Source organism: Arvicanthis niloticus, chromosome 20, assembly GCF_011762505.2.
Source record: "Arvicanthis niloticus isolate mArvNil1 chromosome 20, mArvNil1.pat.X, whole genome shotgun sequence".
Taxonomy (NCBI): Eukaryota; Metazoa; Chordata; class Mammalia; order Rodentia; family Muridae; genus Arvicanthis; species Arvicanthis niloticus.
In genome coordinates, this window is record NC_047677.1 from 41,083,455 (window position 1) to 41,107,818 (window position 24,364).

General features: G+C 45.9%; 1 protein-coding gene across 1 annotated transcript in view; it reads left to right on the forward strand.

Annotated features, from left to right (window-relative positions):
* Positions 1-24,364, forward strand: part of Mcm3ap (minichromosome maintenance complex component 3 associated protein) — a 46,652-nt gene that overhangs the window by 11,508 nt on the left and 10,780 nt on the right. The window contains exons 7-23 of the mRNA XM_034524216.2: positions 522-661; positions 2,258-2,455; positions 2,737-3,005; positions 4,463-4,625; positions 7,210-7,370; positions 8,173-8,414; positions 8,697-8,896; positions 9,641-9,741; positions 11,822-11,953; positions 12,399-12,512; positions 15,248-15,400; positions 18,241-18,438; positions 19,851-19,919; positions 20,003-20,137; positions 21,471-21,624; positions 22,874-23,132; positions 23,342-23,439. Of these exons, the coding sequence (XP_034380107.1) occupies positions 522-661; positions 2,258-2,455; positions 2,737-3,005; positions 4,463-4,625; positions 7,210-7,370; positions 8,173-8,414; positions 8,697-8,896; positions 9,641-9,741; positions 11,822-11,953; positions 12,399-12,512; positions 15,248-15,400; positions 18,241-18,438; positions 19,851-19,919; positions 20,003-20,137; positions 21,471-21,624; positions 22,874-23,132; positions 23,342-23,439 (2,786 nt within the window). The remainder of the gene's footprint in view (positions 1-521; positions 662-2,257; positions 2,456-2,736; positions 3,006-4,462; positions 4,626-7,209; positions 7,371-8,172; positions 8,415-8,696; positions 8,897-9,640; positions 9,742-11,821; positions 11,954-12,398; positions 12,513-15,247; positions 15,401-18,240; positions 18,439-19,850; positions 19,920-20,002; positions 20,138-21,470; positions 21,625-22,873; positions 23,133-23,341; positions 23,440-24,364) is intronic.

Below are 24,364 nucleotides of genomic sequence, written 5' to 3' on the forward strand. Positions count from 1 at the left end.
CAAAGAAGGCCAGATCCCCTTGGACTGGAGTCACACACAGTTGTGCGCTGCCACGTGGGTGCTGGGAATTAAGCCTAGGTCCTCTAGAAGAGTAGCTAACTTTCTTAATCGCTGAGCTATCTCTCCAGTTCCTGTCTTCCATCTTGAGTCTGTAGTTAATTTGTTTGATTATTGGAGAGGCGCGAAGCCTTGGCTAGGGCTTTTGTGAGCCAAGAAACCCATTTCCTAGCAGGATGGGCAACAAGGCCTATCTCAGAGGCCTAAGGTTTAAGAAATGTTTCTTTTTTTGTGAGTGACTATTTAAGGGGCAGTGCACAGATGAGACGGGATCTCATAATATTCTAGACTAGCCTGAACTCATGTGGCCCAGGCTGGCCACAAATTTAGGATCCACTTGCCTCAACCTCCTGAGTGCTGGAATTATAAGGCAGATTTTTTTTCCTGTTTTATGAAAGTACACTTCTTGAGTTCTTAGTCCTCCTGTGGGCATGCATCCTTACCTTTGGCTTGGTGTCATTCAGCTCGGGTGAAGAGGACAGACCTGGACAAAGCAAGGGCGTTTGTTGGGACGTGTCCTGACATGTGTCCTGAGAAGGAGCGGTACTTGCGGGAGACCCGGAGCCAGTTGAGCGTCTTCGAAGTTGTCCCAGGGACTGACCAGGTAGAGCCCCATGCATCCTAACGATCTCTGCTTTTTTTTTTTTTTTCTTCTTGTTTTGATTTTTAAAACTGTATTTATTTACTCTGTAAGTGCAAATGTGTGTGTGCACGCACTTGTGCATGTGTTCCACAAAGAATGTATGTAAACGAGTTGCTTCTCTCCTTCCACTGTCTGAAGATTGGACTCAGGTGGTCAAGACTGGTGTCAAGTGCCCTCACCCACACTGAGCTATCTCACTGGGCTTCTATTCTTTTGTTTATTTCTGGTTTTGGATTTTTTAGACAGGGTCCCTCTATATAGCCCTGGCTGGCCTAGAACTCACTCTGTGACCAGGCTGGCCTCACACTCAGAGATCTACCGCCTCTGCTTCTGACCACTGGGATTGAAGGTGTGCACCACCACCACCCAGCACTGTTTTTGTTTTTGAATTTAGTTTTTTTTTTTTTTTTCCTTCTTGTAGATCCTATTAAATGAGTGTCGAAGGGCACAGCCTCCCCTGCACTTGAGTTAGTGTGTGTTCTGAGTTGTTTGCCAAGAATTTGCACCAGTCTGCATTCTTGTGCCCTTCAGATTTGTTCGACCCAGAGTCCCCAGCCCAACAATATGTGTCACCATAGACCCAGGGCTGATCCATAGAACAGCCAGCCGATAAGCAGGGCCCACATCTCCACACTTGCACACATCTGCCATCGTCTGTGTCCATGCATCTGCAGCTTTCTTCTGCAAGTGGGAGGCGGCGCTACAGCCCCTTTGTGGGAGGTTTGCACCTGCTTCATCAGGCCTCAGCCCACAGGGCCCTGCCCTAACCCTTTCTGGTTCTCACTCCTTATCTCTGGTTTATTTATGGTGTGTTGGTTTAACTTGACATCTGAACACAGCGGAGATCTTTCCTGGTGCCTGAAGCCCCGTGTGTTCCAGTTGTGCTTTGGGACGAGCTGATGTGTCTTTTATTCCTGCTCCTGTACCACCCTCTTGACACTTTGTTATATCTGCCTGACTCAAGTGTCTTAGCTTTTATTGTCCTTGAACTGTCTCACGTTTAATGGAACGTTTTCATTTAAGAATGACATTCTCAATCATCGATCTCGTGGATGCGTGTCTTAGGATTTACTGCTGTGAACAGACACCATGCCCAAGGCAACTCTTATAAGGACAACATTTAATTGGGGCTGGCTTACAGGTTCAGAGGTCCGTTATTATCATGGCAGGAAGCATGGCAGTGTCCAGGCAGGCATGGGGCTGGAGAAGGAGACTTCTACATCTTGAGAGTTCTGTCTTGATCAGAGGGCAGCCAGGAGAAGTCTCTCTCTCTCTCTCTCTCTCTCTCTCTCTTTCTCTCTCTCTCTCTCTAGGCAGCTAGGAGGAGGGTCTCTTCCATCCTGGGCAGAGCCTGAGCATAGGAGGCCTCAAAGCCCACCCGGCAGTGATGTACTTCTCCAACAAGGGCCTGCCTCCTCCAATAAGGCCACGCCTTCTAATAGTGCCACTGCCTATGGCCAAGCCTTCAAACTACCACAATGTGTATGTGATTTCCTCCTGCATTTTAAGGTCCAAATAACTGCCATGAAGCAGTTTGTCTGTACTTCTTGCCCCCAGGTGGACCATGCAGCAGCTGTGAAGGAGTACAGCCGGTCCTCTGCGGATCAGGAGGAGCCCCTGCCACATGAGCTGAGGCCCTCAGCAGTTCTCAGCAGGACAATGGACTACCTGGTGACCCAGATCATGGACCAAAAGGAAGGCAGCCTTCGGGACTGGTATGACTTCGTGTGGAACCGCACACGGGGTATACGGAAGGTATCTGCTCCCCCCAGTCAGATGAGTAGGAAATGCATGTATATTCACAAAGTGAACTTCTAACTTTTCGTTTTACACAGATATTTTTATCTAAAACAAAAATATAATTTTATTTGAGCCATTATAAAGCTGTATTTGATTGTTTCATTGGGTTAGTTTCAAGTTTAAATGTCACTCATCTCACAAGCATAAGTTTTTTCTCAAGTTGACTCTTCATGGATTTTGTGTGTGTGTGGTCAGTGCCTGTGTGGTCTGTAATCCTCCCCTCTAACCTTGGACAGGACATCACACAGCAGCACCTCTGTGACCCCCTGACGGTGTCTCTGATCGAGAAGTGTACCCGATTTCACATCCACTGTGCCCACTTCATGTGTGAGGAGCCCATGTCCTCCTTTGATGCCAAGATCAACAATGAGAACATGACCAAGTGTCTACAGAGTCTGAAGGAGATGTACCAGGACCTGAGGAACAAGGGGGTTTTTTGTGCCAGTGAAGCAGAGTTCCAGGGCTACAATGTCCTGCTCAATCTCAACAAAGGAGACATTTTGAGGTATGTTTTCAGAAGTTGGGCTTTGATGTGCTGAAGCTCTGTAGTGCGGTTGGCAAGCAGAGTCAGGAGTAAACATTGGGAGCAAGCACTGAGACCAGGGAGCCGTGTGTAAGCCCTCCACGTCTGTCTCCTGAGAAGGATCCTTTCAGTGATGTAGGACAGGCCCGTCAGCTGGGAAGTCCCATTAGAGTTGTTGGCAGGTGAGCTTTCAGAAGGCTCTGTTGGTGGCATGTGTTAGAAGGAAGACTTACATGAAGTCAGAGTAGATCAGTTATTGGGGTGAATGGATCTGAAATGCTGGCTTGACATTTCAGTAGACCTATAGATGAGAAACTAACGGGAAGTGATGCAGGAAGAGGCCAGACAGCCATCTATCCTGTGTACATGTGTGGGTGCATATACATACACACAAGTTCCCCCTGTGTACATGTGTGGGTGCATATACATACACACAAGTTCCCCCTGTGTACATGTGTGGGTGCATATACATACACACAAGTTCCCCCTGTGTACATGTGTGGGTGCATATACATACACACAAGTTCCTCCTGTGTACATGTGTGAGTGCATATGAATACACACAAGCTATGTTTTCTGTCAGGCTGTTTTGCTAAACAGCTGTAAATCGGTTGGCATTACTTTGAAATAATTTTTTGATGATTGATGGCTAAATTTTTTTTTTAAACTTGTTTATCATCCTTTCAAATTGTCATTTATTCATTTATTTTGTTGTTTTGTGACAGGGTTTCTGTGTGTAGCCGTAGCTGTCCTTGAACTCATTCTGTAGCTCATGCTGGCATTAAAGGCACATGCCACCATGCCCAGCTGTTTGTCATCTCTTTAAGTTGTTTTCAGTATTATTTTTAATTGTGTGTAGCATGTGTCTGTGTAGGTGTGTGTACATGAGTGCAGGGTCCTGTCAAGACTGGAAGAGCATGTCTAATGTCCTGGAGCTGAAGTCGCAGGCAGTGTCAGCCACCTGACATGGGTGCTGGCAACCTAACTTGTGTCTTTTGCAAGAGAAGCAAGTGCTTTTAACCAACCTTTGAGCCATCCTTCCACCCCCCACAGCTTGATATCTTTTTAAAGAAACACTTTTAAAACCACACATGTAATTCTGTTACAAGTTCAAAGCCATCTTTGTCTACATAGTGAACTTGAATCTCATCTAGGATACAGAAGATTCTGTCTCAAGTGAATGGATGGGTGGGTGGGTGGATGAGTAGATGGGTGGGTAGATGAGTAGATGGATGAGTGGCTGGATGGGTGGGACGGACAGATGGATGAAGACCGTAGTGTACCAACTGAGTGTGAGAATGGCAGCTCTGATTATGGAACTTAGACTTCAGTGGTTTGTGTCACCATTCAGACTGGCTGTCACAGTATTGCTGAACCCTAGTTATTTATCAGATTGATTAAGACCAGCTGTTCTGACCCTTTGCCTTTCTAACTTGCAGAGAAGTGCAGCAGTTTCACCCTGATGTTAGGAACTCCCCAGAGGTGAACTTCGCTGTCCAGGCTTTTGCTGCATTGAATAGCAATAATTTCGTGAGATTTTTCAAACTGGTGCAGTCAGCTTCTTACCTGAGTGCATGCCTGTTACACTGTTACTTTAATCAGGTGAGTAGAGCCCCTGCTCGTCGGTCAGAACAGGAGCAGTAGCTGCTGTAGTGTTGAAGTGCATCTCTGTCTGCACTCTTCCCAGAAGGCAGCCAGCTGTCACTCCTGGGACCGACACAGCCCAGCAAGGTGTTTCTGCTGTAATCTTGTATGATAGGATACCACGGACCTCCCCCAGGAGGGGCCATGCAGTGCAAACACGGTTCTGTGGCTTACAGAAATCTTTGGAATGACAGGTTGAGTTCATGAAAACAAACCCCAAACCACAAAATTCTTAACTTTGAAATTGTTAGTATTGATAAAGTTTTTGAGAGAACAGTGACATAGAAAGACTCTGGAAAAACAGTTTTTGGGAGTGAGTCTGCTGATGACAGAGTCATCAGTCAGTACCTGAGTTGTGTTTTTCCACTCTGCCCTGTGGTGGCTTGGGATTACAGAGGCCTTCAGAAGACCGCCTGCTCCTGTGTAATGAGAATGACCAGCAGACTCTTCCTTCCCCAGAGCTTGCCCTTCCCATGACATGCGGCCTCAGTTGGGCCTGGGCGCTTCTGCTTGGCCTTTGCTAACAGGAGAGACTTTGGAAGTTACCACAGCCTGCGCTTCTGCACGCCCGGGTTTCTTCTCTCTGATCACACCAAGTCCTGTAAATGGTCACTATTAGCACAGCCATATTCTAGGCAAAGAATTCACTTTCAAAAGTTATATTTCATTTTTTAACTATTTAGTTTTTGAGATTATAATACAGTTATATCATCTCTCTCTCCCCTCTAAACTCTCCCATGTTCCAGTCCTTCTTCTTTCCTAGCTTCTTTCTTCATACATTGATGTATATGTGTTTATGTGTATGTGTTTATGTATTTGTACATCTGTCTGTCTGTCTGCACGCCCCCCCCCCCCCCCCCACACACACACACTCTCTCTCTTCTAAATATAAGGACACCATGCTCAGATAATGTTACTTGTGTGTACGTTTTCGGGGCTGACCATTTACTGTGCTCTTCCCTGGGGAAGACTCTTTCTCCCACTCTCAGCATTCTTTAGTTGCCTGTTGTTCTCTGTGTAGGGTCGAGGTCTCCTGGGCGCTCCCGTGTCCGCATTGGCACATCTGTTGTTGTCGTCCTGTTGAGCTCATGTTTACCCAGCTGTGCTGCTGCGTCTTCATGGAGGTTACCTGGGAGTTGTGCATCTCCTTCTCTGTGTCATGACAGTGCCTGTGTCCTCTCCTTGCACATTCACCCATGACAGCAGAAGAAGGCAGGCAGGTTCTCTCACTCTCCAGCTGCAGCCTGTCCATCCCAGCCCCAACCCTTTAAGCTCCGCTTTCCTCGTGGTAACTTCTGTTTCCTGTCTCCCAAGCACTGTCTCTGCATAATCCAGAGAATCTTAAGTCAGAGGCAGTTGTCCTTCCACTGCCCAAATGTTTTCAATCCAAATGACATGGTGTTGTCTTGAACACTGTGGCGAGCTTTTCCCAAACTTGTGTCTTTTATACTGTTGTCTTCTCAGGGTGACCACTGAAGCAGATGGTTAGTCATTAAATAGTAGCGTTACTGTAATATTGGCTACTGTAGGTAACTTCAAATAAGTAAAATCTGTATTTTTTTAGAATTTTATATATGTATATTTTAAGATTTAGTTTATATATATGAGTACACTGTAGCCATCTTCAGACACACCAGAAGAGGGCATCAGATCCCATTACAGACGGTTGTAAGCCACCATGTGGTTGCTAGGAATTGAACTCTGGACCTCTGGAAGAGCAGTCAGTGCTCTTAACCGCTGAGCCATCTCTCCAGCCCGAACCTGGATTTTTAAAGAAGACCTTTCCACTGGCAGTGGTTGTCCTGGCCCTGAATCCTAGGCTCCTTCTCCTTGCTCTTTCAGCCCAGCTCCAGCTGCCACAGTGCCTTCCTGTTTGATCTCTCTCAGTGCTCATGTTCCCTCAGACTTCTTTCTTCTTCGGTGCACATACTTTCTGTTAAATGGTCTTTACGTAGCTTTGCTCTAGCAAGTGTGCACATGGGGGCTTTGTTGGTTTTATTTGCCTTGTAGTCCGAGCATTAAGGATACAGCCGGGCACATAGCGCTCTTGAGGAGTGTTGTTGGCAACTAATGGCTCCTGGGAGAAAACAGACAACATAGGCACCCAGAGGCCCCGAAACCTAAACAGACTTTCATTAGGATTTTCCTGTTTTCTTTGGTTGTCTTGTTAGTTTTTGTTACACTACTGTGAACCCGTTCCGTTTTCATACTTAATTTAATGTCTTGCATTTTCTCCTGCATTCCATAGATTCCCAAGTTTCATTACCTAAGCTACTTTTGGGTCAGGGATGCTGGACACTTGATTTTCATGCCCTTTCCTTGGTAGATGCATTCTAGTTTTTCTTATAATTAAAACTTCCCGCACCATGTTTTTCTTTGGGACCATTCCACAGTATTTTTTCATGAGCATCTGAGTGTCTGTAGGCCCGGGTTCCTAACGGGTTGATTGCTTCCACAGGAACTGAGCTGCAGCAGGAGCTCAGGATTATGGCTGGCTGTCTCTGGTTTCTCTCTGAGCTTGCTTTGACACGGCTTCTTTCAGATCCGGAAGGATGCCCTCCGGGCCCTCAACGTTGCATACACTGTAAGCACACAGCGCTCCACCGTCTTCCCCCTGGATGGTGTTGTCCGCATGCTGTTGTTCAAAGATTGTGAAGAAGCGACAAACTTCCTCAATTACCATGGGCTCACTGTAGCTGATGGGTAAGAGCTGAGCCTGTTCTGTGGCCTTCCCTATTCTCTGCTCCTACCCCTTTTCCTTTTTTCTTCTGCTTTTGTGTGCTGCTTTTTTGCTGTGAAAATAAGGGTATTCCCAACGGACATATGGGGCCAGATCAAGTTCACTTTTTTGTTTGAGATAGAGTCTCCCTGTGTAGACCAGGCTGGCCTCACTCAGACTCACAGAGATCCATCTACCCATGCCTCCTAAGTAGTAGAATTAAAGGTGTGCACAACCAGGGATTTGGGACTGAGAAACCAGACCAAGTTCTTTCTTATTCCCAAGTCATCGTTTTTCATCAGTTACCAGAGAACTTAAAGATTAATACTTTTCTATTTTGTTCTTTAAAGATTGCCTTTGTTCACCCACGTTAGGTCCCTGCACACCTGATAGAAGAGTTGGGGAGACCAGTAGGCCACGTCAGTGTATTCTGTCCCTGTAGTCAGGGTGAGACTGGTGATGCTCACGAACTGCTCTCCCAACAGTTGGCACCCTCTGTCTGTTTCCTCAGCCCACCCAGAGCTCTTCCTTCTAGCTCTGTCTTCAGGCATGTGCTGAGGCTTTGAATGAGTGGGCCACCAGCATTGACAGAGGAGCAGTGTCATGTTTGTGCCATTCCATGCATGGCTGGTAATGCCCTGGGTTATGATTTCCCGAGACTGGAAGCTTTCTCGTCTCATACCTGTCCAGTCTTGCTTTGATCAGGGGATCCAGTAGGTGGATTTGAGGAGGTGTAGCTGTCTTCTTTCCCTGCTGACTCGTCCCTACTCCTTGTGCTCTGGGCAGCTGTGTTGAGCTGAATCGGTCGGCATTCTTGGAACCAGAAGGACTGTTCAAGGCCAGGAAGTCAGTGTTTATTGGCCGGAAGCTGACGGTGTCAGTTGGAGAAGTTGTGAATGGAGGGCCCCTGCCTCCCGTTCCTCGCCATACACCAGTGTGCAGCTTCAACTCCCAGAATAAGTACGTTGGAGAGAGTCTGACCACAGAGCTGCCCATCAGCACCCAGAGAGCTGGTGGAGACTCAGCAGGTCAGTCAAGTCGTAGGACGCTTTCTCTCTTGGTAGCCTCCCTGTCACCTGAAGATTCTGTCTTGGCCAGATGCTTAAATATCTCTTACTTTGCCTGGATTTGGAGTTTTGAAGTCCTTGTTAGAGGTTGGGATACTCTGATGCAGTTTCCACACAAAGCATCTGACATCCTGTGCCGTGTCCCTTTGGATGGTTGTCAGGATGGCTCTGTGTCCTTTCGTAGAGATTGTAGTTATGTGCTCTGCCAACAAGTGTCTTCAGCACCCGTGTGTTTCTTTCTAGGTGGTGGGAAAGGAGAGGAGTATGAGGCAGAGGTGGATGTGCCGCCATCAGCGGTCCTCCCACAGCCTCCTCCTGCATCCTCAGCCACACCAGTGCTTCACGTCCAGCCACTGACCTCAGCCGTGGCACCCAGCCTTTTCCAGGCCTCCACGCAGCCTGAGGTGCTGCTTCCAAAGCCTGCGCCCGTGTACTCTGATTCGGTAGGGATCTTGCATGTTTAAGCTTCATGAGGTCTGTAAATATTCTGTGTAAGGGCACTGTGTTGCTTGGTCTCGTTAGATAGAAGCCAGAGTCAGGCGGGTAAGGGAGAGAGGATGGACCTACTCAGAGTCATAGCCTCAGGTGGCTGAGGTGGGGCCACTGTCTTCAGGGCCCATCTTCATCATAGCAGTCAGAGCTACACTTGACTGGTTCTCCCATAATACCAAGCGGAACCTGCATGTCTGTTCTGACTGAAGTCAGTACCTGCTCGTGTATGACACCCAGCAAACGGGCTGACTAGTGTGGTAGGCTCACAACACTGCTTTGTACCTGTAGACAGAGGGTGGCTTTTGTTTTGAGCAGATCTTGTTTGTTGCACAAGTAGGGACTTGATTGTGTCTCACTGGCCTCTCAGGCAGATGCTGGACACTGTCCCTATTGGAGGGTCAGAGGGTCTAGAGGGAAAGCCGAAAGGTCACAGGGACTGAAGATCTTAATGTGCATGCGAAATAATGGATAAAGGTGCTGTTGGGACCACCTACAGGGCAGTCCTCCGCAGGCTCGTCCTAACCCTCATGGAAGGCACCTTTCTGTTGTTCAGAGGTCTTCCTAAAGAGCTGCACAGACCCTGCACTAAGGTCCCTGTGCTTTGCTGAGAATCACAAATGTCACTCAGAAGTCTTAGCCCAAGATGTCTGCCTTAACAGAGTACCTAGTGTGATCCCATGCTGGTCTCTCCTTAGGACCTGGTACAGGTGGTGGACGAGCTCATCCAGGAGACTCTGCAAGTGGACTGTGAGGAAGTCAGCTCTGCTGGGGCAGCCTACGTAGCCGCAGCTCTGGGGTGAGTGGCAGCTAACATGCCAGCCTTTTTTGCTTGGCTGATACTGGCTTTCTGGGCACAATCATGTCCTCCCTAATAAGGCTGTTCTCACTGGTCAGCTAGTCCCGGTTGTATGTGGTTAGGACCCACAGTGACAGGTTCAGGGACTCTGCACCTCTCCAAGGCCAAATGTTTCCTCTGGGCTCGAGGAGTGACAGTTTCAGGGACTCTGCACCTCTCCAAGGCCTAAACGTTTCCTTTGGGCTTGAGGGAGGTACAGTTTCTCCTGTTTCTGACCTTTAGTTCTCATGAGTATGGGATTTCCCTTTGTCATCACTTTTTAAAATGTTTCAAAGTTTACTTATTTTATGTGTTAAGGGGTTTTGCTTGCAGGGATGTGTGTATTCCATGCATACCTGGAACCTGCAGAGGGCAGAGGAAGGCATCAGCTTCCGTGGAACTGAAGTTACAAAGGGTTGTGAGGTGTCGTGTGGGTACTGAGACTCGAACTCAGGTCCTCTGGACTACTAGGTGCTCCTAACTGCTGAGCCATCTCTCCAGCCCTAGCCTTTTATTTTGTAATTTTTGGTAGTGGGGGGTTGCTCTTGAAACACTCACTGTGTAGACCACACTGGCCTCCAGCTCATGGAGATCAGCCTGCTTCTGCTCCCCCTAGTGCTGGGACTGAAGCTCTAAGTCACCATCCCCAGCCTCCTGAACACCAGGATTGCAGGAGCGCACTGCCACATCTGTCCGTCCTTCCTTCCATCCGTCTGTCCGTTCGTCTGTCTGTCTATCCAGGAGTGGCGGTTCTTGTGTCCCCCATTCTTTGTGACAGCATGGCATCTCCCTAAGGACTTGACTTGTGTTTCCCTAATGGCTGATGATGTTGCTCCTTTTTCGTGTCCTTTTTGCACGTTTATGTACTTTTCCTGGAACTGTAAAGAAGCTGTTGGCTTCTTTCTACTTGAGCTATTTATGACTTGCAGGAGCGGCTTTATATTTTGGATGCTAATCAGACACAAAATGTGTGTGTATTTTCCTCTCATTCTCTGAGTTGTCTTTTTTTCCCCTTTTTCTGTTTTAGCCTCTATCCCCCAAGAGCAGAGACAGTAGGCAGGTAGCACCATGCCTGATGTTTGCAGCGCTGAGGCCTGAGACCAGGCCTTTCGGCATGTTAGACAGAAAAGCACTCTACCAACTGAGCCCTGGCCCCGAGACCTATCTCCTCACTTCTTGTAGTGTCTCTAATGCATGGACCAGTCATGTGGTCTTATCTTTGTACTTTGTCTTTTGTCACCTGTGCTCTTAGGGTCTTACCTAAGAAATTGCTGTCAAATCCAATGTCATGAAAATATTCGTGTTTTCTTCTACTAGTTTTAGAGCTTAAGTTTTTTTCTTTGTTTTCTGTTTATTTAGACTGCGTCTCAGTTTGGAGCCCTGGCTTGCCTGGACTCAGGATGTAGACCAGGCTGTCCTGGAGATGTTCAGATGACTGACAGGGCCTGGGGTTGTAGCTCAAATTGTTGTGTCCTTAGTTTAACATGTTAGGGATTCTCTCTCATTCCTGAATCTAAGCAATATAGCTTATGAAGCTAGTTTACCATTTCATTTACAAAAATAAGATTATTTACGATAAGAGATATAATAAACCCACTCTTATATTTTTACTTGGTTTTTAAACTTGATTACTCTTTGAATCGCATTGTAAATTATATCTTTTGAGCTATATAATTTCAAAAGTCACAGAATCGTCATGTGTGTGTGTATATATGTATATATACATACATACATATATAGTACATACTATATATGTGTATAGTATTAAGACAATTGCAGCTTTGTAAGGTAATAAGTTGTATCTCTTTATTGTAGATGCTTCTTTTTAAAAGAACTTTAATTTTATTTATTATTAATTACTATTATTATTCAGATTACCATGCTAGCACAGCATGACAAGCCTTACTGCTGAGCCATCTTGCCTGCCTGTGATTGTTTTTCATGTGTTGAGCTCTCTGCATTCCAGAACAAATCTCATGTGGCAAGAGGGACTGGCTCGCTGTTCTCTGGGTTTAAATGCCATCTGTTCTGTTTTGTTCAGCGTTTCCAGTGCTGCTGTGGAGGAGCTGATTACAGCTGCAACCACAGGCATTTTGAGGCACGTCGCAGCTGAGGAAGTATCCATGGAAAGGCAGAGACTAGAGGAAGAGAAGCGACGGGCTGAAGAGGAAAGGTATGTCTTGTTCCTTTAGACGGGCATGGAAGTCAGTTTTTGCCAGCCCTGACCCCTGACCTCTGACCTCTGATGTCCCTCCTGCCATCTGATCCTGTTGGGCCATTCACCACCTTCATGATATGACTAAGGGAAGGGGGTGGTGTGTGTGTGTGTGTGTGTGTGTTATGTAGTGTGTGTGTGTGTGTGTGTGTGTATCTGTGTTTGTGTGTGTTGGGTGGTGGATGGCACACTGATGTGAGTGCAGGTCCCTGTGGAGGCCAGAAGAGGGTGTTAGGTCCCTGGTGCAGTGGTTACAGGCAGTTGTGAGCAGTGCCATGTGGGTACTGGAACCTGCACCTGCAAGAACACCATGCATTCTTAACCACTGAACCATTTCTCCAACCCACATCTATTTTATTATTCTTAAGTATTATCTTTGTGCTTTTTTCCCATTTACCCCTAGGTTGAAGCAAGAGAGAGAACTGATGTTAACTCAGCTGAGCGAGGGCCTGGCTGCGGAGCTGACAGAACTCATGGTGACAGAGTGTGTGTGGGAAACCTGCTCTCAGGAGTTTAAGTGAGTGGAGTCCTATGTCCCCTAGCTGTCCTGTAGACAGGCTGGTCTTGGCCTCAGACCCGCACAGTTCCATCTGCCTTGCTTCCCAAGTGCTGCCATTAAAGGCTTTTAGGCGGCCAGATGTAACATGCCATTCTAGTAGGGAGACCTCTGAGTCAGCCGCCTGAGACGTGTCTGCTTGCAGATTTACTAGAGAACCTTGCTATGGTAGGCCATATGCCATTGTTCTTCAAGTAAGGGGGCCTTTCTAAAACGTGTGTGTGAGGCTTCCTTGGCCTTCTCACTGGAGAGCTTTAACCTCTTTGCTGTTGAACTTCAGGAAAGGAAGCGTGTGGGTTGTGAAGGAAAGTCTGTCCTTGTGTTTACGTTCTGCTGATTGCATGAGGCTGGTGGGGCACGGTGTAGGTCAGCGCTCCTGCCACACAGAGGCAGCATGTTTTCAGTGATGTTCTTCTGTTCCTTTAGTTGGGAGCCTGTCTCTCTAGGTGCTATAAGGAAGAGATCTCACAAAATGATGACAAATGTCGTTCTCTGAGGCAGGGTCTGTGAATGACATTTCACAGACTTTGGAGCTCAGAATGGCCTAGCACTTACTTATAGCCCGTGTTGGCCTATAATAACTCGGGTTATTCTCCTGTCATCCTCCCTTGTACTAGATTAATTTAGTATATTGTTTGTTTTCTGAGACAAAGCCTCACTATGTAGTCTTGGCTGGCCTTGAACTCACTTTTAGACCAGAGTAATCTCAAACTGAGAGAAAGCCACTTACTTGCCTCTGCCTCCTGAGCGCTGTAATTAAAGGTGTGCGCCACCGTGCCAGCCACTGAGCTTAGTTTATTGTTATTTTTATTTTTTTTGAAGGAGAGGGAAGTTTATGCCCTCCCCTTTTTAAAGATTTATTTATTTATTTTATGTATATGAGTACGCTGTCGCTGTCTTCAGACACACCAGAAGAGGACATCAGATTCTATTACAGATGGTTGTGAGCCACCATGTGGTTGCTGAGTGTTGAACTCAGGACCTCTGGAAGAGCAGTCAGTGCTCTACCATTTCTCCAGCCCCATGAATTTATTTTTAATTCCAAATAAAAACCCAGGGCTAGATGAGTTGTGAGGTAAGTGCCGACAGCTCTGGGTACCTTAGTGTTGGCTCAGTCTGGAATGTGTCTGGCACCTGCAAAGATGAGTTACTGGGAATGAGTCTCCTCTGTTTATGATTACTTCCGTTTTAACCTGGTAGTTTTTCTGCTGACTTGTTTAATAGAATTCTTTCTTTTTAAAGTTCTCTTTCTGGAATCAGAGAGATGGCTCAGCGGTTAAGACTGCTTGCTCTTCTTCCAGAGATCCCGAGTTTGGTTCCTAGTACCTACATTGGGTGCTCACAGTCACGAGCAATGCCACCTCCAGAGAGTCTGATGCTCTTTTCTGGCCTTGCAGGCTTCCAAACACATGTGACCTACACACATGCATCACACAACATTGTTTCTTTTTGTATCTGGGTACAGTGTACATGCCTGTCATCCCAGTCAGTACTTGTGGGGCTGAGGGAAAAGAACAGGTTTTAGGCCACCTCAGGCTACAAAGCAAATTTTGGGTCAGCTGGGATTAACTGGTGAGAATCTCTATGAAAAAGAGCAAAGTCTGAGATCCTGACTTATCTGAGGGCAACCATGGTCTGGCCAGGAGAAGCCATTCATAATGGTCACTAGTGTTTATCATGTGTGGAAGGTACTTCTAATTGTAGATAGCACATATTGCTGCTGAGACTTTGGAGTTATCTAAGTGGTCATTTAAAAATAAAAATTTGAAGGCACTTGTTGCCAAGCTTAATGACCTGGATTCAGTCTCCAGAACCCACCTTGTGGAGTAAGAGAACTGACTTCCTGACATTGTCCTGTAACCTCCACATGTCCCCATGGTGCACTAAAGCTTCCTGCCTACTGAATAGAATAAAGTTTGTGTGTGTAGGCATTGGGTGTGGGCTCCTGGTTTGTTAGGTTCAGCTGCTGTGCTCAAGTGGTGCTCTCACCTCAGGTTCCTGGGCGTTAGGAAGTTAGCACAGGCTCCCACCTTTGTGAGTTGAAGTTTTATTTCCGGGTCGTTACAGTGGCCTGCTTGGACTTGATCTGGCACCCATGTGACATTTCCTCTTACCTTCCCAGCTGTGCTACTTTTAAGTAAAAGTAAAGTCTTGAACTTTCTCTTACAGTGGAGATGTTGTGTATGTTATTGTATTTCTATATGAAGTCAGACTGCAGCTTTTTTTAGGGTGGGTGCAGCAGTGAGGACCGGGGCCTTACACATGTGAGGCACACACTGAAGCATCTTGGACAGGCAAGGGTTCATTTGGCTTACACTGCTCTATCACAGCTCATCATTGAAGGAAGTCAGGACAGGAACTCAGGCAGGAACCTGCAGGCATGAGCTGAAGCCGAGGCCATGGAGGAACGTGCCTGTTGACTCCTTCTCCTTGTTTGATCAGCTTCCTTTCTTATACCCCAGGACTGCTTGCACCATAGCCCACAGCCCCATTTGACTAGGCCCCCTCACATCAATCATCAGTCGAGAAAATGCCTTACAGACTTGCCTATTGGCAATCAGATGGAGGCCTTGTCTCAACTGAGGTTTCTCTTTCTATCTAACTCTAGCTGTGTCAAGTTGACATACCATATTCCTGGCCCAGACTCGCAGAACCTTTGGTGTAGTTGCTTCTATGATACTTGTTCTCTGTTGTAGGAGTGCAGTAGAAACAGACCAGAAGGCCCGCATAACCCGTTGCTGTGAAGCCGTCTGTACACACATGGTGGATTTGTTTCTTGCTGAGGAAATTTTCCAGATTGCAAAGGAAACACTCCAGGAACTCCAGTGCTTCTGCAAGTATCTACAACGGTTAGTTCTAAAGTCTACTTACACAGAAGTCTTTTATCGGGTTCATTATATGTGAGCTGTCAATTCCATTAGCCAGAGATGAAAGGCTCACAGATTCGTAAGGATGGAGATCTGAAGTAGACTTAGAATATTCAGTATTTAAACAGATATTTATAGAGTGCTTGCTTTTATTCATTGTTTATTTATTGGCTGTACTAGGTTGTACAGAGGAATGTCTTTGAATACATTAAATAAATAATTCATGATAGATTCACTAACATGAATGAATCTCTTAGACTGATATTCTCTTTTAAAAAACTGGTATTCTCTCGAAAAAAACAAAAAACCAAAACCATGTATTTTTTAGATTAATTTTATTATCTTCTTTTGTATATAGTGTTTTGTATGCATGCATGACTGTGAACCACATGCATGCCTGGAGACCAAGGATGTCAGAAGACATCTCACATCCATTGGAACTAGAGTTACAGACAGTTGTGAGCTGTCACAGTGCTAGGAATTGAACCTGGGTCCTCTGCAAGAGCAACAAGTACTGTTAACCACAGCACTAACTCTCCAGCTCCTCATAGTGACACTTTTTATGATGCTGTTACCTCACGGTAACTCACTGTGAGCTGAAAATGCATTTACTACCCCTGACCTTCCCTGTGCCGTAGCTCAGCAACAGAACGCAGTCCACAGTGTCGGCCGATTGCTCTCTGGGCCGACTGGGTAGTAGCTAGGTATAGAAGGGTTTCTCATGATACTGAGAAAGTATTGTATAACATATCACAAGTCTAGTACAGACCTTCTTGAATGTGGGTTCTCTAACTGACCGTGAGGGTTGCAGAGAAATAAAATAAGACAACAGTAAAAGGCTCTGAATGTGCAGTGACCAAGGTCAGCTCACAATCCAGTGTGTAAGGACTGTGATACTTCACTGCATAGGACATGGCCTCTCCACTGCTGTGCTGTCCGTCATACGAGGAGTGAACATTGTCTGTGACTCAAGACTGGTCATTCCGTAGAGGACCTAAAGTGCCCTTATTGTCAGACAAAGCTTTGTATTATAGAAATAGAACAGTTTAGTTAAGGAAAAAACTAGAATCTTGATTCTTTTTTTAAAGATTCATTTATTATTTTATGTGTGTTGATGTTCTGCCTGCATGTGTGTCTGTGTGTCATGTGCATGCAGTGCACAGACAGTGTAGGAAAAGTAAAGGAAGACTCTGATTTCCTGAAACCTGAGTTTCTTACAGACTGTGGGAGCTGCCATGTAGGTGCTGAGAATTGAACCCTGGTCCTCTGGACGAGCAGCCAGTGTTCTTAACTGCTGAGCCATCTCTCTGGCCCATGAAAAAGCTCCAGAGCCATAATATTTTAATATCATTATCCCTCAGCAGCTATCAAATTGGTATAACTTTGGATTGTATTATGTTAGACAAACAAGCATATCTGTGTCCTTAGTATGCAAATTTGTGTTCATATTCAATATATAGTAGAATTATATACACCAAAAGTTGGTGTATATACACCAAAAAATGTTTTAAGTACATCTTTTTATAATTATGAGTAAATATTTTATTTCTATACCTATTTTATATACCTTTGTATCAGGGGTTCTATACAAATTTCTTGGGTGAAAAGGGATTGTAAATAGAAAAAAGTTTAAGAAATCTTAAGCTAGGAAATTAAATTTGAAGTCCATTGTTTTAATGAATTCATATCACTTTGGTAATGTCATAAAGTTAAAAAAAAAAAAAAAAAAAAGTCCAGGTATTAAGTTTGAGTTTCTCTCTCCATAGTAGAAAATGACCAATTTATAAAGAAATATGTATAAACAGTCTATATGCAAACTAAAGAGCATAGCCTGTTTCAGGTTGGGAAACGGTGAGTGTAGTCCAGCCACAGTGGGAGCCCAGAGGTGGATGAGCCTAGCTGTGGCTTTCCGACAGTATCGGGGCACCCGGTGTGCGTTGTGTGTGCTGTCAGGTGATCCATTTTATACTGACACTTAAAGCAAATAATAATGTCCCTGACAGTAGCAACAATATAAAAAGGAACACACCCAGGAGAAAACTTCCTAGTACAGACTGCTGTCCGTTCTTCAGAAGTAGTGGCTACTGGTCCCCCTCTAGAAACTTTACCCAATTAAAGGTGGAGGCCCGACCTTTGTAGCATGGTGTCAGGTTCTCCTGCTACTGCTATAACAGTGTTGCAGTATGCAGTTGGCAGTGTCTGAGCCATAAGGGACTGACCCTCTAGTGACTGTCACACGGTGCTCTCTGTGGCTGTGACAGTGCCTTAGTGACCTCTCTTGTATTAACATTTTACATGTCTGTTTACATGCATGTTGTTGGGACCTACATTCCTGTTTGCTGGTCTGAGGGGTCACTACGTATTAAATTTGTATCCAGACTGCCTTTCAGAGGTTCTGTCCGGCACCTCAGAGCTCACTGCTTTTGTTTTTTGTCACACCCACATTTTAATTGAGATTAATTTTCATTTTAAGTACTCTTGCTGAAAACAAAACTTAAATAGATTGTCAATGCCACACTCCCAGGCTGGAAAGGCGGCTTAGTGGTTAAGAACATTTGCTGTCTCTGCAGAAGACGTGTGTTCGGTTCCCAGCACCAGCACCAGCACAGTGGCTCACAACCGTCCATAGTCATGTACAAGGTGTACATACATGTACACAGGCAAAAAACCACTCACATACATGAAAATAAATCAATCTAAAACAATGATAACAAAGAAAACCCACATTTCCATATTTGTATACTGGGCTTTGTGGGTTTTTTTTCCCTGTGGATGAGCCTTAAACACGCCGTCCAATAACCATATGCTGGTTTGTCTTCTAGGTGGAAGGAAGCTGTTGCAGCCCGGAAGAAATTGCGGCGTCAGATGCGGGCCTTCCCTGCAGCACCGTGCTGTGTGGATGTGAATGATCGGCTGCAGGCACTAGTGCCCAGTGCAGAGTGCCCCATCACTGAGGAGAACCTGGCCAGGGGCCTTCTGGACCTGGGCCATGCGGGGAAAGTAGGCATCTCCTGTACCAGGTCAGTCCCAGTGGCATGTCCTCAGGGCTCCTTGCCCCAGTTAGTTTTAGCGTGAGTTAGACTGATGACTGTGGATGAAGATGGGTAGAACCAGAAAGTAGGGACAGACATAGGAATGCATCTGAAGGTTGTGCTTCTCACAGTTCTGAATGTGTGAGCGGTCCACCACTAGGAAGACAGGCTCAAGTCTTGCATGACCTTGAAAGGCTTGGTTCTGTTGGTAGACTGATGATCTCTGAGCCTGCCCGACTCTGCTTCTAGGCACTGTTCCAGTTGTGCTTCCTCACATCCACCTCCACCTCCTCTGGCAGTGTTCCTTCTTTCTGTGTCACCCTCAGCCAGGCCCTCCCCGCTGCTCCTCCCAGTCTCCCTGTGCAGTCCAGTTCCTGAGGCCCAAACTGTCCAATCATAGCATCTTGGGCTTGCTGTTTCTCTGTAGGCACAGAATCAATGCTGTTTGTTTGTTTGTTTGTTTGTTTCTACAAGGGCCTTTCACAGCCATCTGCCTCCCAGTAGGCAGGCCTTAGAGAAACAATATGGAGGTGCCATAGCCTACCTGATGGGGTATGTCTCTTCCTCTGGCCATCACAGGAGGGTCTCGATGAGCATTTTCTCCTATGGTTTTGTCTGGTCCATTAGATCCATGCTCATCTTTGTGCCGTATGCAAACAGGGATTAGAGTCAGGCCTATACTCTGAAGTCGGGGATTACGGGCTTTACTCTGATCCATGCTGTTGTGACACAGTCTCACTTCCTGAAGCTATAGTTTCTTTGTTTTTCGAGACAGGGTTTCTCTGTGTAGCCTTGGCTGCTTGGCCAGCCTTCAACTTAGAGATAACCTGCCTCTGCCTCTCAAGTGCTAGGATCAAAGGTGTGCGCCACCATGCCAGGGATATACGCATGTTCTGCGAACCACACTAGTCATCACAGAGGCTCTTCTCTCTCATGAGATCGTGCTCTAGGAGGGCAGGGATTTTGTCTGTTTCTCATAGCCAGCTCACAGTGAGTAATGCAGCAGATACGTGATGGGGTTGGATGACCCGTTATCTTGTCAGAGTGTAAATATTCTCCCCCAGGAAACATTGAACATTACTTTTTACTCAGAAACATCAGTAAATTTATTATTTTAAAATTTTTCATACGGTATATTTTGATTGTATTTTTTCCTCTCTCCTAACCCCTCCCAGATTCTTAACCCATTCGTGTTCTTTCTCTTAAAAACAAAAGATAACAATAACAAAACAAACCCCATGAGGTCTGTTTTGTGTTGGTCAGCTACTCCTGAGCCTGAGGTCTGTCATCCATTTCTGCTACTGGAGGAAGTAAATACTACTAATTTCTTTCCGTGGGTTGAAAGTCACCGTTTGTAGTCCTGTGTCTTTCTTTTTTTTAATTATTATTATTATTTGTAGGTTGAGGCGGCTTAGAAACAAGACAGCTCACCAGATAAAGGTCCAGCACTTCCACCAGCAGCTGCTGAGGTCTGTCAGTCAGTTTCACTGTGTGAATTGGTCCTGCTTGGGTACTGTATATTGGCTCACCCATGGTGATCTGCCCCTTCCAGTAATGCTGCATGGGCGCCTCTGGACCTGCCATCCTTTGTGGCCGAGCACCTCCCTGTGAAGCAGAAGCAAATATTCTGGAAACTGGTGCTAGTGTTGCCTGAGGGAGAAGAGCAGACCCCAGAGAGTTCTGGCAGGTCAGAGGTTCTCTGTATGGGGAGTATGGATGGTGGTCTGGAGAAGGACTTCTCTATTGAGAATTGCAGGCTGGCAGAATTTTTGTTGGGGGTGTTTGTCTCATTGTATGTGTGGACACTAAAGGTTTATGTCTCAGTGTATTTTGCTTATGATATTTATTTAGATTTTTATCATTTTTCCATATACAATGCATTATTCCATATATGTCCAGAAGCTTTAAGAGTCGAGGATATTTAAAGCTATGGTATGGCATCCTGACTAGTATGTACTTTATTTAAGATTTTGGCCAGCATGTATTTGTGTACTTTGTGCTTGCAGTGCCCACAGAGGCCAGAAGAAGGCATCAGATCCTTTGGAGCTGGAGTTAGCTGCCAGTGTTTCCTGGGAGTTGATCCCAGGTCCCTTGTAAGAGTAGCCAGTGCTCTTTACTGCTGAGCCATCTCTCCAGCCCTGAGGAATATTTGTTTGTTTTGCGTGTGCACCTGTGTGCCACAGAGTATGGGGGTCAAAGGACAGACCCGCAGAAATCTGCTCTCAGTCTTCCTGGTGTGTGACTCTTTAGCTCCTCACACTGTGGTGGCCCTAACCATAAAGTTACTTTCATTGCTACTTCATAACTGTCATTTTGCTGTTGTCAGGAATCATAAATATCTGTGTTTCCCGATGGTCTTAGGGGACCCTGTGAAAGGATTGTTCGATCCTCCTGAAGGGGTTGCAACCCATAGGTTGAGAACCACTGCCTTACACCATCTGTGTTCTAGGGATAGAACTCAGGCTGACAGGCCACAAGTGTCTTCTTATCTACTGAGCTATCTCACTGGCCCTTTATCAGAAGTTTGATTCTGTAAAATAGTTCATTGGTGGTGGTGGTGGGTTTTGAGACAAGGTCTCACTATGTACCCTGACCGTCCTGGAACTCGTTGCGTAGTCCTGGAACTCGTTGCGTAGATCATGCTGGCCCCAAACACAGAGATCCAGATGCCTCTGCCTCCCAATTGCTGACATCAAAGGTGTCCATCCACACACCTTACTGAAGTGGATCTTTGTAACTCCATGATGGCTTCTGTTGCTCAGGGTCCTTTTCTCGGTTCACAGTTTTAAATCTCATTAGAATGAGCCAGTCTCATGACTGTCCTTTCCACTTACTCAAACAAATAACCCGGTAGAGGTCCAAACTCCACTTTAAAATAATAACTAGTTTTGTGCAGGTGAGCCTCACAATAAGATTTGGTGTCTGGGACTCTGTGTCCATATGGTATTTCTCTTGTTTTCCTGATGACTTTTAAGTCATTTTAAAATTAGACATTCCCTCAAATGTTTTTTTATCTACAGGATACTAGAAAACTGGTTAAAGGTCAAGTTCACAGGTGATGACAGCTTGGCAGATGACACACAAGATAATGCTGGTGACATCCAGACCCTCTCAGTCTCTAATACACTCAGTAGTAAAGGGAATGAAACAGTTTCTGTCAACGTGTGTATAAAGGTGAGTGACAGTCACTTCATTTACTTATATCTAGATTTTATTTTTTTCTCATCAGATGTCACTAAAATTACAAATTACTGTTTATTCTCAAAAGTGGTTTTAAATGATTCTGAGATGATCAGAAGTAAATGCCATTGTCTACTTTTCTTTACATCTTGATTAATGTACTGCAGGCATCTACTTGGTGTAAGGTTCTAGTCTGTATTCTCGGAGAACAATGTATTTTGCTTTCTGTTGTGGTTACAAATGGCAGGTGTAATCCAGTTTTTAAGAGGGGAAGTTTACACTTGCTCATGGTATGGAAGGTTTCAGTCCGTGACTGATTGGCCTGGTTGCTTTTCTGAGAAAGCACATAACAGAAACAAAACTGTGCACTTGACAGCCAGGACACAGACGAGGAGGCTGCCATCCCACAGTTCTTCAAAGGCATGTCCTCAGTGACCTCAGATCTCCACGACCCCACCTCTTCAGTGCCCCTCCACCTCCCAGTCATGCCAAGCTGGGGCCAAGCTGGCTCTTGAGACTAAAGAGAGCACTGAGCCTTGGCTGCCACACACCTCCCTGAGAATGTGATATAGTCTGCAAAATTCCTTTCTATGTTATCTTTTGCTTGACTCAAGGTGCAGCCTCTGTCCAGACATCGTACCTTAGATCCCTTCTGTGTGATTGGGAGCACTCCTCCCTGGGACTGTACTTCTCTAGCTCTTGGATCTTGACAGGTTTCTTAGTCCTTATGCCACTTAAACACAATATTCTTACTTTTTTCCTTTTACCCAGAGAGATAATGAAATTTCCCGGCACCATGTATTAGCTGTGCTGTGGCTCTCCTTAGTGGGCCTTTGAGTTTGAAATAAATTTGTGCATATGGTCTTGGAACAATGCTGGCAGACGTTTGGTACTTATCTGATGTTGGTGTTGGGGATACTAACAGTACGTTTTCTTCCTTTAGTCCTTTGCCTGACATGTGTCCTCTAGATTCTGAAGAAAGGACATGGGGGGAGGGGAACTTCTGGTTCCTTTCCTCTCTGAAAGTATTCTTCGCTTATATTCATTCTCATTCTCTCTCTCTCTCTCTCTCTCTCTCTCTCTCTCTCTCTCTCTCTCTCTCTCTCTCTCTCTCTCTCTCTCTTTGTGAACGCATGGTGAATGGAGCCCTCACCGCAGCTGTCCTTGCTGAGGCAGATGTCTCCTCTGTCCTGTCCTGTCCTGTCCCGGTCCATTCACCCTGATGTGTTTGGTTCTGCCGCAGGTGGCTCGCGGCACCCTTACCGACAGCGCCCTTGATGCTGTGGAGACCCGGAAGGACCTGCTGGGAGCCAGTGGGCTCATGCTGCTGCTTCCCCCCAAAGTGCAGACTGAGGATGCAGCGGAGGAGGATCTGCACTGGCTGTCGGCCGTCCTGCAGCTCAAGCAGCTTCTCCAGGCCAAGCCCTTCCAGCCCGCCCTGCCGCTGGTGGTCCTCGTGCCCGGCTCCAGAGGAGACTCCTCGGGGAAGGCAGTGGAGGACGGTGTGTGAGGGAAGCCCTGTCCCCAGTCCGGCACCTTTAAGAAGTGGGTGGGGCTTGAGCGTGATGGATGGCCAGCAGAACAGTGTGGGGAACTTTGGGACTAGAGCCTTATTTGTTCTGTCCACAGCGTGGAGGGCCAAGACTAGCTTGGGATGTGTTACATGTGCAAGTGAGTATTATTACATGGAGTCTTCCTGTTCCTCTTAAAGGTCTGATGTTACAAGATTTGATTTCGGCTAAGCTGATTTCAGATTACATTGTTGTCGAGATTCCTGATTCCATTAATGATTTACAAGGCACAGTAAAGGTAAGGTTTCACCCTTTTTAAAGGTCTGTCAAGATACTTGTTGCTTTCTCTTCTGATCAGCTTGAATTTTATGTCAGTGGTTATTATTGCTGTTGGGATTTTGAGATGGTGTCGTATAGGGCAGGCTGATCTCAGGTTAGCTAGGCAGTCAAGGTGACCTAGGGGTGATGCTATCTCCCTCGTCTGTGGGGAGTGCAGGTGTGCGCTGGCCTGTCCTGCTTATATTTGTGATTTCCACTTTAATCTTATGTTTTATACATATACATAACTTTCTAAAGATACAGGCAGGAACAAAAATAAAAATTAAAAAACACCCATATGTTATGCTTTCAGTAATAAATTAAATACGTTTTTTGGCTTTGCTTTTATGAATTTAAAATGACCACTTATATCTTACAGCTGAATGTCAGATTTACCTAATTACTTTTTTAGAATGGTCGCTTTTACAAAATATAAAGAAATGATATTGCCTAAGACTTTCTGAAAAGGCCTGCTGAAAACGTTTTAGGAAGAGAAGGGCAGGGATTATATATGGCCTGAGGGCGCAGCTCAGGGTACACTCCCACCTGACACGTACAGGTCCTAGGTTATATCTCCAGCACTGTATGAAAACTGAACCAAAGCTGTCCAGCAAGAGGTAAGGGTAGAGTGTGAAGAAGCCTCCCGGCACTGAGTGAAGCTGCTACTTCTAGGGATAAGATCACATCTGATTTGTGTGGCTCTGCTTCCATGGGTGGTGAGGAAGCCCTCGTGAGGTCCTAGGTCCTTCCGGGGGAGGGGGCTCTTCAGGCTCCTCTTACTATGAGACTCATGGGAAACCCAGACTCAAGCACAGAGAGAGGGGGCTTGTGCCCCCTTTCCTGTGGAGACTGAGAGTTTGTTCTTGGGGCAGTTTCCTAATACAGCCCTGGGCAGTGCTAAGCCC